This window comes from Engystomops pustulosus, chromosome 11 (assembly GCF_040894005.1).
Source record: "Engystomops pustulosus chromosome 11, aEngPut4.maternal, whole genome shotgun sequence".
NCBI classification, from domain to species: domain Eukaryota; kingdom Metazoa; phylum Chordata; class Amphibia; order Anura; family Leptodactylidae; genus Engystomops; species Engystomops pustulosus.
Window position 1 is genome coordinate 91,224,190 of NC_092421.1, and position 10,471 is coordinate 91,234,660.

Below are 10,471 nucleotides of genomic sequence, written 5' to 3' on the forward strand. Positions count from 1 at the left end.
CAGGGACTGTCCTCAGTTAACGACTTCCCATTTTTCTTATTTCCGTTGTGACCACCTTAGTCCACGTCCCTGACCACCATCAGTGGTCACTTCATGGTGGGGTGCAGGAGAGAGGAAATGCATTAACTCTTCCTAAACCTTTAGATTCAGGTGATTATAGGGACCAAGGTGATCTGACGAAGTATCCAGGGTTACAATTAGTCAGTAAATAACTGGACTTATCGCCATAGCAATGATGAGCCGATTTATCCCGATACCAGTGATCATCTCATCTCCATACCAATGAGGGATCTACTTATCTCAAAGCCAGTGAGAAATATTCTGCCCCCGCTCCTGGACGCTGACCCCCGAGTGTCCTCACAATACGTGGAGCGCCTCAGCTGCTTCCGCTTCCTACGGAAACTTTCCTTTGCCTTGGAAGATGTTGATCCCTAACAATTGTGCTGGAAAGCAGCGGCTCCTTTCCTGGCACCCGTCATTTACATGAAATCAATGAAATTCTTGGAAGAAATTCTGATCCCCAACCAATAAATCAGGAAAAAATCGGAAAAAAGGCAAATGATTTGTTTCATCTCTAACCAGCGAATAGTTAATATCTTGGATTGACCTGATCTTCTTTAGTCGCTCTTCATGACTGTCTATGATGCACGACTAGAGGTTCCTGATGTTCGGTGGGACTGCCCAATATTCCCTCTACCAGGTCCAGAACCAGAATTAGATCACATGACCGCCTCCGCCATTCGCTCGGATACTCACCGGCCAGACATTTGTTGCAGCAGAAATTTCTGTTCCTCGGCCTGTACTCATCTTCTTTGCAGACCACGTTTCCATTCAACATCTCGGATCTCTTGTGCCTGAGAGTAGAACTGCCGAGCCCCACCGGCCGACCACGGACAAGCAGAGCCGGCGCTGACGGGATGTCCAACGCGTGGCAAATGACGGGGAGAAGCCAGAATATGGAGATCTGCAAGGGGTTAAAACTATGCTTCAGCAAAAAGAATTTTTTAAGAAATATGGCGAGAGGGGGGGGGGGGGGAGATGGGGGGGGGGGTCATGCACATCAGAGGCTATAAGAAACCAAAAAGAAAAAGCACCAGCACCAAGCCCGTCCACAGCTTATTCTCTCTGATAGAGGAGCATCTGGTGGAGCACCGTTTTTGGAAGAAAGCAGCCATGTTGTTCTACTTTGACCTGTCATCAGATTTGACCTGTCATACGTGCCGCCTCTCAGGTTGGGAATGAAATGTCCTTCCCCAAATTCCCTCTTTTCTGTTAAATCTCAGAATTTGCCTGAGATGAGTCGAGTTTAGGGAGTGTCATTTCTGATGCCTCTATCTTTGGTTCTGAAGCAACCAAAAACCAGAAACAGGAAGGTAAAGACGAGGATAGAAACGTCAGATACAGATAAAAATCTAATTCCCATCTTTCTTTACGTGCCGATATCTTCAGCTTTAAAAATTCCTGTTTTTAATATGACGCCAGCAGCAGCGTCCACAGTGACTCTTCACATGCAGACTCTAAACTTGACTCATCTCAGGTAAAATCCATCTCTTCTCTGCTTATTCTCACATGAAGGGACGTTTCATCCTCTTCCTGATTTAATAGGGTAAAATCTGTGTCCGGTTTCCTTGTAAAAATAACTTATTCACAGATGTCTCCTCCTGTGCTAGATATACATGTTTCCCCCATCTGCAGAAGCCATTGGTGGAGGATGGGGGTTGTAGTACAGTCCATGTATTGTACAAGCAGCATGCCTGCCATTTCCCGTAATACAAGCAGATTTCCTAATCCAGGAAGCAGAGACTGCGGAGAGAGAATTGCTTCACTGACTGGAATGAGCCTGCAGAGCCGGGTAATGACAAGGTGTAGCAGAGCCGGGTAATGACAAGGTGTAGCAGAGCCGGGTAATGACAAGGTGTAGCAGAGCCGGGTAATGACAAGGTGTAGCAGAGCCGGGTAATGACAAGGTGCAGCAGAGCCGTGTAATGACAAGGTGCAGCAGAGCCGGGTAATGACAAGGTGCAGCAGAGCCGGGTAATGACAAGGTGCAGCAGAGCCGGGTAATGACAAGGTGCAGCAGAGCCGTGTAATGACAAGGTGCAGCAGAGCCGGGTAATGACAAGGTGTAGCAGAGCCGGGTAATGACAAGGTGTAGCAGAGCCGGGTTATGACAAGGTGTAGCAGAGCCGGGTAATGACAAGGTGTAGCAGAGCCGGGTAATGACAAGGTGTAGCAGAGCCGGGTAATGACAAGGTGTAGCAGAGCCGGGTAATGACAAGGTGCAGCAGAGCCGGGTAATGACAAGGTGCAGCAGAGCCGGGTAATGACAAGGTGCAGCAGAGCCGGGTAATGACAAGGTGCAGCAGAGCCGGGTAATGACAAGGTGTAGCAGAGCCGGGTAATGACAAGGTGTAGCAGAGCCGGGTAATGACAAGGTGTAGCAGAGCCGGGTAATGACAAGGTGTAGCAGAGCCGTGTAATGACAAGGTGTAGCAGAGCCGGGTAATGACAAGGTGTAGCAGAGCCGGGTAATGACAAGGTGTAGCAGAGCCGGGTAATGACAAGGTGTAGCAGAGCCGGGTAATGACAAGGTGCAGCAGAGCCGGGTAATGACAAGGTGCAGCAGAGCCGGGTAATGACAAGGTGCAGCAGAGCCGTGTAATGACAAGGTGCAGCAGAGCCGGGTAATGACAAGGTGTAGCAGAGCCGGGTTATGACAAGGTGTAGCAGAGCCGGGTAATGACAAGGTGTAGCAGAGCCGGGTAATGACAAGGTGTAGCAGAGCCGGGTAATGACAAGGTGTAGCAGAGCCGGGTAATGACAAGGTGCAGCAGAGCCGGGTTATGACAAGGTGTAGCAGAGCCGGGTAATGACAAGGTGTAGCAGAGCCGGGTAATGACAAGGTGTAGCAGAGCCGGGTAATGACAAGGTGTAGCAGAGCCGGGTAATGACAAGGTGTAGCAGAGCCGGGTAATGACAAGGTGTAGCAGAGCCGGGTAATGACAAGGTGCAGCAGAGCCGGGTAATGACAAGGTGCAGCAGAGCCGGGTAATGACAAGGTGTAGCAGAGCCGTGTAATGACAAGGTGTAGCAGAGCCGGGTAATGACAAGGTGTAGCAGAGCCGTGTAATGACAAGGTGCAGCAGAGCCGGGTAATGACAAGGTGTAGCAGAGCCGGGTAATGACAAGGTGTAGCAGAGCCGGGTAATGACAAGGTGCAGCAGAGCCGTGTAATGACAAGGTGCAGCAGAGCCGGGTAATGACAAGGTGCAGCAGAGCCGGGTAATGACAAGGTGTAGCAGAGCCGTGTAATGACAAGGTGCAGCAGAGCCGGGTAATGACAAGGTGTAGCAGAGCCGGGTAATGACAAGGTGTAGCAGAGCCGGGTAATGACAAGGTGTAGCAGAGCCGTGTAATGACAAGGTGTAGCAGAGCCGGGTAATGACAAGGTGTAGCAGAGCCGGGTAATGACAAGGTGTAGCAGAGCCGTGTAATGACAAGGTGTAGCAGAGCCGGGTAATGACAAGGTGCAGCAGAGCCGGGTAATGACAAGGTGCAGCAGAGCCGGGTAATGACAAGGTGTAGCAGAGCCGTGTAATGACAAGGTGCAGCAGAGCCGGGTTATGACAAGGTGTAGCAGAGCCGGGTAATGACAAGGTGTAGCAGAGCCGGGTAATGACAAGGTGTAGCAGAGCCGGGTAATGACAAGGTGTAGCAGAGCCGGGTAATGACAAGGTGTAGCAGAGCCGGGTAATGACAAGGTGTAGCAGAGCCGGGTAATGACAAGGTGTAGCAGAGCCGGGTAATGACAAGGTGCAGCAGAGCCGGGTAATGACAAGGTGTAGCAGAGCCGTGTAATGACAAGGTGTAGCAGAGCCGGGTAATGACAAGGTGTAGCAGAGCCGGGTAATGACAAGGTGTAGCAGAGCCGTGTAATGACAAGGTGTAGCAGAGCCGGGTAATGACAAGGTGCAGCAGAGCCGGGTAATGACAAGGTGCAGCAGAGCCGGGTAATGACAAGGTGTAGCAGAGCCGTGTAATGACAAGGTGCAGCAGAGCCGGGTAATGACAAGGTGTAGCAGAGCCGGGTAATGACAAGGTGTAGCAGAGCCGGGTTATGACAAGGTGTAGCAGAGCCGGGTAATGACAAGGTGCAGCAGAGCCGGGTAATGACAAGGTGTAGCAGAGCCGGGTAATGACAAGGTGTAGCAGAGCCGGGTAATGACAAGGTGTAGCAGAGCCGGGTAATGACAAGGTGTAGCAGAGCCGGGTAATGACAAGGTGTAGCAGAGCCGGGTTATGACAAGGTGTAGCAGAGCCGGCTTTGTTATTGTAGTCACTCTTTTAGATTTGCATAGATAATAAGGTCAAAGCAAACTCAGCACTGCTATATCTACATGGATTTGGATCATATAGTCAATGTTACATATTGAAGATGTAGCAGAGCTGGATTTGTCATTCACCAGTTTTTTGGTGGATTATAATTGTGCTACGTAGAGTCCTCCACAAAACCCCAGAAGGTTTCAACACCTGACTATGTACCAAAACAGATTCCTCTCTGCTACATCTGTAGACAACTTTAGTATGTAACCAACACAAATTCATCTCTGCTACATCTATAGATGACATCTAATCTAAAGATTAAGATGAACTTAAACACAAACCCTTTAGTTAATATTTGCCCATTACAGATGTAGCAGAGCTGTTTTATTAGTGCCTTGTCATGTCTTAGTAGAAGGCTCCTTATTGTAAGCCGTAGACAACACATCATGGCATTACGAGAAATGATGCTTAAAACCCACTCAGCTCTGCTACATCTGTGCGTAGAACAATAAATAAAACAGATGTAGCAGTAATGGATTTGTCTTCTATTGTGTTGAGTCATCGTGAGAAGAGCAACCTGCATAGAAAGCCGCATCGTTGTGAACCAAAACACAAACTCCACTCTGCTACATTTGTGAGTATACCGCAGCCAAAACACAAAGAGCTCTGCTACATCTGCATTTTATTGTAAATTAGGAGCTAACGGTGTATAAAGATACATAATATAGAGATATAGCAGAGCTGGTTGTGTAATTTCACTGTCTCTTGTGCAGCATAGTAGCTGGTTTCTACAGCAAATTGCGCACTACTACATTATTTTATGCCGGGCAGACAGCGTGACTGTATATAGCAGAGGTGAATGTGTACAATGTATCTCTGTCATCTTTATTATTAGAACTAATTTGTGTTGATGGCAAACACAACTCTACTACTTCTCTATTACTGGGAGTAAATGTTGTGTATTCTGATGTAGCAGAGCTGAATGTGTAATTGGTCTATTTCTTGTGTAGAGTAATAGATAAGTTATTCTAGTAGAATCAGTTCCACAGTAACAAACTCAGCTCTGCTGCACCGGAACGTACTCCCAATGGGAAACCAGTAAAATGTACTGGACATTGAAGGGATTCCAGTATTGTTCCTGCACTTGGTGCAGTAATTTGGTGGCTCTGAGTAGATTTGGGGGTGTATGCGCCTCATTCCCCTATGTCGTGATATGGGGGTGACACGTAGCCCCCCGTTACTCACCGCCGCGTAGAGCCCACTCATCTTCCCTTATTTCCAGCGCACAGTCTGCATTTTATCTGAGACTCCGGACGAGGTGAACTCCGCTCTTCAGTCTTTACATTCCAGTGTGACCTTTACCCCCTGCCGGTACAGGAGCCCCCAACCTCATGTCAGATCCTAGAAGGGCTCCCAGCCCTCACCTCTGCCCTGACTTGTTCCTCCTCCTCCCCGATCACAGAGTATCCCGGAGACAGAGAAACTCAGGAAGTGACAAAGCTACAGATGAGGAGGCGGATGTGCTGCAGGGAGAGGCCGAGAGGGGGGAGCAGAGCCCGAGAGAGGGAAGGAGGCCGAGAGGGGGGAGCGGAGCCCGAGAGAGGGGGGAGCGGAGCCCGAGAGAGGGAAGGAGGCCGAGAGGGGGAGAAGAGCCCGAGAGAGGGAAGGAGGCCGAGAGGGGGGAGCGTAGCCCGAGAGAGGGAAGGAGGCCGAGAGGGGGGAGCGGAGCCCGAGAGAGGGAACGAGGCCGAGAGGGGGGAGAGGAGCCCGAGAGAGGGAACGAGGCCGAGAGGGGGGAGCGGAGCCCGAGAGAGGGAAGGAGGCCGAGAGGGGGAGAGGAGCCCGAGAGAGGGAACGAGGCCGAGAGGGGGGAGCGGAGCCCGAGAGAGGGAAGGAGGCCGAGAGAGGGGGAAGGAGGCCGAGAGGGGGGAGCGGAGGCCGAGAGGGGGGAGCGGAGGCCGAGAGGGGGGAGCGGAGGCCGAGAGAGGGGGAGCGGAGGCCGAGAGAGGGGGAGCGGAGCCCGAGAGGGGGGAGAGGAGCCCGAGAGAGGGAAGGAGGCCGAGAGGGGGGAGAAGAGCCCGAGAGAGGGAAGGAGGCCGAGAGGGGGAGAGGAGCCCGAGAGAGGGAACGAGGCCGAGAGGGGGGAGCGGAGCCCGAGAGAGGGAAGGAGGCCGAGAGAGGGGGAAGGAGGCCGAGAGGGGGGAGCGGAGGCCGAGAGGGGGGAGCGGAGGCCGAGAGAGGGGGAGCGGAGGCCGAGAGAGGGGGAGCGGAGCCCGAGAGGGGGGAGAGGAGCCCGAGAGAGGGAAGGAGGCCGAGAGGGGGGAGCGTAGCCCGAGAGAGGGAAGGAGGCCGAGAGAGGGGGAAGGAGGCCGAGAGGGGGGAGCGGAGGCCGAGAGGGGGGAGCGGAGGCCGAGAGAGGGGGAGCGGAGCCCGAGAGGGGGGAGAGGAGCCCGAGAGAGGGAACGAGGCCGAGAGGGGGGAGCGGAGCCCGAGAGAGGGAAGGAGGCCGAGAGAGGGGGAAGGAGGCCGAGAGGGGGGAGCGGAGGCCGAGAGGGGGGAGCGGAGGCCGAGAGAGGGGGAGCGGAGGCCGAGAGAGGGGGAGCGGAGCCCGAGAGGGGGGAGAGGAGCCCGAGAGAGGGAAGGAGGCCGAGAGGGGGGAGCGTAGCCCGAGAGAGGGAAGGAGGCCGAGAGAGGGGGAAGCAGGCCGAGAGAGGGGGAAGGAGGCCGAGAGGGGGGAGCGGAGCCCGAGAGAGGGGGAAGGAGGCCGAGAGAGGGGGAAGGAGGCCGAGAGGGGGGAGCGGAGCCCGAGAGAGGGAAGGATGCCGAGAGGGGGGAGCGGAGCCCGAGAGAGGGGGGGAGGAGGCCGAGAGAGGGGAGCGGAGCCCGAGAGAGGGGGAAGGAGGCCGAGAGAGGGGGAAGGAGGCCGAGAGGGGGGAGCGGAGCCCGAGAGAGGGAAGGAGGCCGAGAGAGGGGGAAGCAGGCCGAGAGAGGGGGAAGGAGGCCGAGAGGGGGGAGCGGAGCCCGAGAGAGGGGGAAGGAGGCCGAGAGAGGGGGAAGGAGGCCGAGAGGGGGGAGCGGAGCCCGAGAGAGGGAAGGATGCCGAGAGGGGGGAGCGGAGCCCGAGAGAGGGGAGGAGGAGGCCGAGAGAGGGGAGCGGAGCCCGAGAGAGGGGGAAGGAGGCCGAGAGAGGGGGAAGGAGGCCGAGAGGGGGGAGCGGAGCCCGAGAGAGGGAAGGAGGCCGAGAGGGGGGAGTGGAGCCTGAGAGAGGGAAGGAGGCCGAGAGGGGGGAGCGGAGCCCGAGAGAGGGGGAAGGAGGCCGAGAGGGGGGAGAGGAGCCCGAGAGAGGGAAGGAGGCCGAGAGGGGGGAGCGGAGCCCGAGAGAGGGAAGGAGGCCGAGAGGGGGGAGCGGAGCCCGAGAGAGGGAAGGAGGCCGAGAGGGGGGAGCGGAGCCCGAGAGTGGGGGGGAGGAGGCCGAGAGAGGGGAGCGGAGCCCGAGAGAGGGGGAAGGAGGCCGAGAGAGGGGGAAGGAGGGCGAGAGAGGGGGAAGGAGGCCGAGAGGGGGGAGCGGAGCTCGAGAGGGGGAAGGAGGCCGAGAGGGGGGAGCGGAGCCCGAGAGAGGGGGGGAGGAGGCCGAGAGAGGGGAGCGGAGCCCGAGAGAGGGGGAAGGAGGCCGAGAGAGGGGGAAGGAGGCCGAGAGGGGGGAGCGGAGCCCGAGAGAGGGAAGGAGGCCGAGAGGGGGGAGTGGAGCCTGAGAGAGGGGGAAGGAGGCCGAGAGGGGGGAGAGGAGCCCGAGAGAGGGAAGGAGGCCGAGAGGGGGGAGCGGAGCCCGAGAGAGGGAAGGAGGCCGAGAGGGGGGAGCGGAGCCCGAGAGAGGGAAGGAGGCCGAGAGGGGGGAGCGGAGCCCGAGAGAGGGGGGGAGGAGGCCGAGAGAGGGGAGCGGAGCCCGAGAGAGGGGGAAGGAGGCCGAGAGAGGGGGAAGGAGGGCGAGAGAGGGGGAAGGAGGCCGAGAGGGGGGAGCGGAGCTCGAGAGGGGGAAGGAGGCCGAGAGGGGGGAGCAGAGCCCGAGAGAGGGGGGAAGGAGGCCGAGAGGGGGGAGCGGAGCCCGAGAGAGGGGGGGAGGAGGCCGAGAGAGGGGAGCGGAGCCCGAGAGAGGGAAGGAGGCCGAGAGGGGGGAGTGGAGCCCGAGAGAGGGGGGAAGGAGGCCGAGAGGGGGGAGCGGAGCCCGAGAGAGGGGGGGAGGAGGCCGAGAGAGGGGAGCGGAGCCCGAGAGAGGGGGGAAGGAGGCCGAGAGGGGGGAGCGGAGCCCGAGAGAGGGGGGGAGGAGGCCGAGAGAGGGGAGCGGAGCCCGAGAGAGGGAAGGAGGCCGAGAGGGGGGAGCGGAGCCCGAGAGAGGGGGGAAGGAGGCCGAGAGGGGGGAGCGGAGCCCGAGAGAGGGGGGGAGGAGGCCGAGAGAGGGGAGCGGAGCCCGAGAGAGGGAAGGAGGCCGAGAGGGGGGAGTGGAGCCCGAGAGAGGGAAGGAGGCCGAGAGGGGGGAGCGGAGCCCGAGAGAGGGGGAAGCAGGCTGAGAGAGGGGAGCGGAGCCCGAGAGAGGGAAGGAGGCCGAGAGAGGGAAGGAGGCCGAGAGGGGGGAGTGGAGCCCGAGAGAGGGAAGGAGGCCGAGAGGGGGGAGCGGAGCCCGAGAGAGGGGGAAGCAGGCTGAGAGAGGGGAGTGGAGCCCGAGAGAGGGAAGGAGGCTGAGAGAGGGGAGCGGAGCCCGAGAGAGGGAAGGAGGCCGAGAGGGGGGAGTGGAGCCCGAGAGAGGGAAGGAGGCCGAGAGGGGGGAGCGGAGCCCGAGAGAGGGGGAAGCAGGCCGAGAGAGGGGGAAGGAGGCCGAGAGGGGGGAGCGGAGCCCGAGAGAGGGAAGGAGGCCGAGAGGGGGGAGCGGAGCCTGAGAGAGGGGGGGAGGAGGCCGAGAGGGGGGAGCAGAGCCCGAGGGAGGGAAGGAGGCCGAGAGGGGGGAGAGGAGCCCGAGAGGGGGGAGCGGAGCCCGAGAGAGGGGGAAGGAGGCCGAGAGAGGGAAGGAGGCCGAGAGGGGGGAGCGGAGCCCGAGAGAGGGAAGGAGGCCGAGAGGGGGGAGTGGAGCCCGAGAGAGGGGGAAGCAGGCCGAGAGGGGGGAGCGGAGCCCGAGAGAGGGAAGGAGGCCGAGAGGGGGAGAGGAGCCCGAGAGAGGGGGGAAGGAGCCCGAGAGAGGGGGGAGCGGAGCCCGAGAGAGGGGGGGAGGAGGCCGAGAGAGGGGAGCGGAGCCCGAGAGAGGGAAGGAGGCCGAGAGGGGGGAGTGGAGCCCGAGAGAGGGAAGGAGGCCGAGAGGGGGGAGCGGAGCCCGAGAGAGGGGGAAGCAGGCCGAGAGAGATGGAAGGAGGCCGAGAGGGGGGAGCGGAGCCCGAGAGAGGGTAGGAGGCCGAGAGGGGGGAGCGGAGCCCGAGAGAGGGGGGGAGGAGGCCGAGAGGGGGGAGCAGAGCCCGAGAGAGGGAAGGAGGCCGAGAGGGGGGAGAGGAGCCCGAGAGGGGGGAGCGGAGCCCGAGAGAGGGGGAAGGAGGCCGAGAGAGGGAAGGAGGCCGAGAGGGGGGAGCGGAGCCCGAGAGAGGGAAGGAGGCCGAGAGGGGGGAGTGGAGCCCGAGAGAGGGGGAAGGAGGCCGAGAGAGGGAAGGAGGCCGAGAGGGGGGAGCGGAGCCCGAGAGAGGGAAGGAGGCCGAGAGGGGGGAGTGGAGCCCGAGAGAGGGGGAAGGAGGCCGAGAGAGGGGGGAGCGGAGCCCGAGAGAGGGAAGGAGGCCGAGAGAGGGGGAAGCAGGCCGAGAGAGGGGAGCGGAGCCCGAGAGAGGGAAGGAGGCCGAGGGGGGGAGCGGAGCCTGAGAGAGGGAAGGAGGCCGAGGGGGGGAGCGGAGGCCGAGAGGGGGGAGCGGAGGCCGAGAGAGGAGGAAGGAGGGCGAGAGAAGACACATAGTGTCCTATCTGCAGGCAGCATGTTATAGAGCAGGAGGAGCTGAGCAGGTTGTACATAGTGTCCTATCTGCAGGCAGCATGTTATAGAGTAGGAGGAGCTGAGCACATTGTACATAGTGTCCTATCTGCAGGCAGCATGTTATAGAGCAGGAGGAGCTGAGCGGATTGT

The 10,471-nt window shown here is 59.1% G+C and overlaps 1 protein-coding gene across 1 annotated transcript in view; it reads right to left on the reverse strand.

The window, feature by feature from the left end:
- TNFRSF1A (TNF receptor superfamily member 1A) overlaps positions 1-5,827 on the reverse strand; it is a 46,337-nt gene extending 40,510 nt beyond the window's left edge. The window contains exons 1-2 of the mRNA XM_072131401.1: positions 5,569-5,827; positions 757-964 (exon numbers count right to left, since the gene is read on the reverse strand). Of these exons, the coding sequence (XP_071987502.1) occupies positions 757-964; positions 5,569-5,589 (229 nt within the window). The 5' untranslated portion in view covers positions 5,590-5,827. The remainder of the gene's footprint in view (positions 1-756; positions 965-5,568) is intronic.
- Between the last annotated feature and the right edge of the window lie 4,644 nt (positions 5,828-10,471).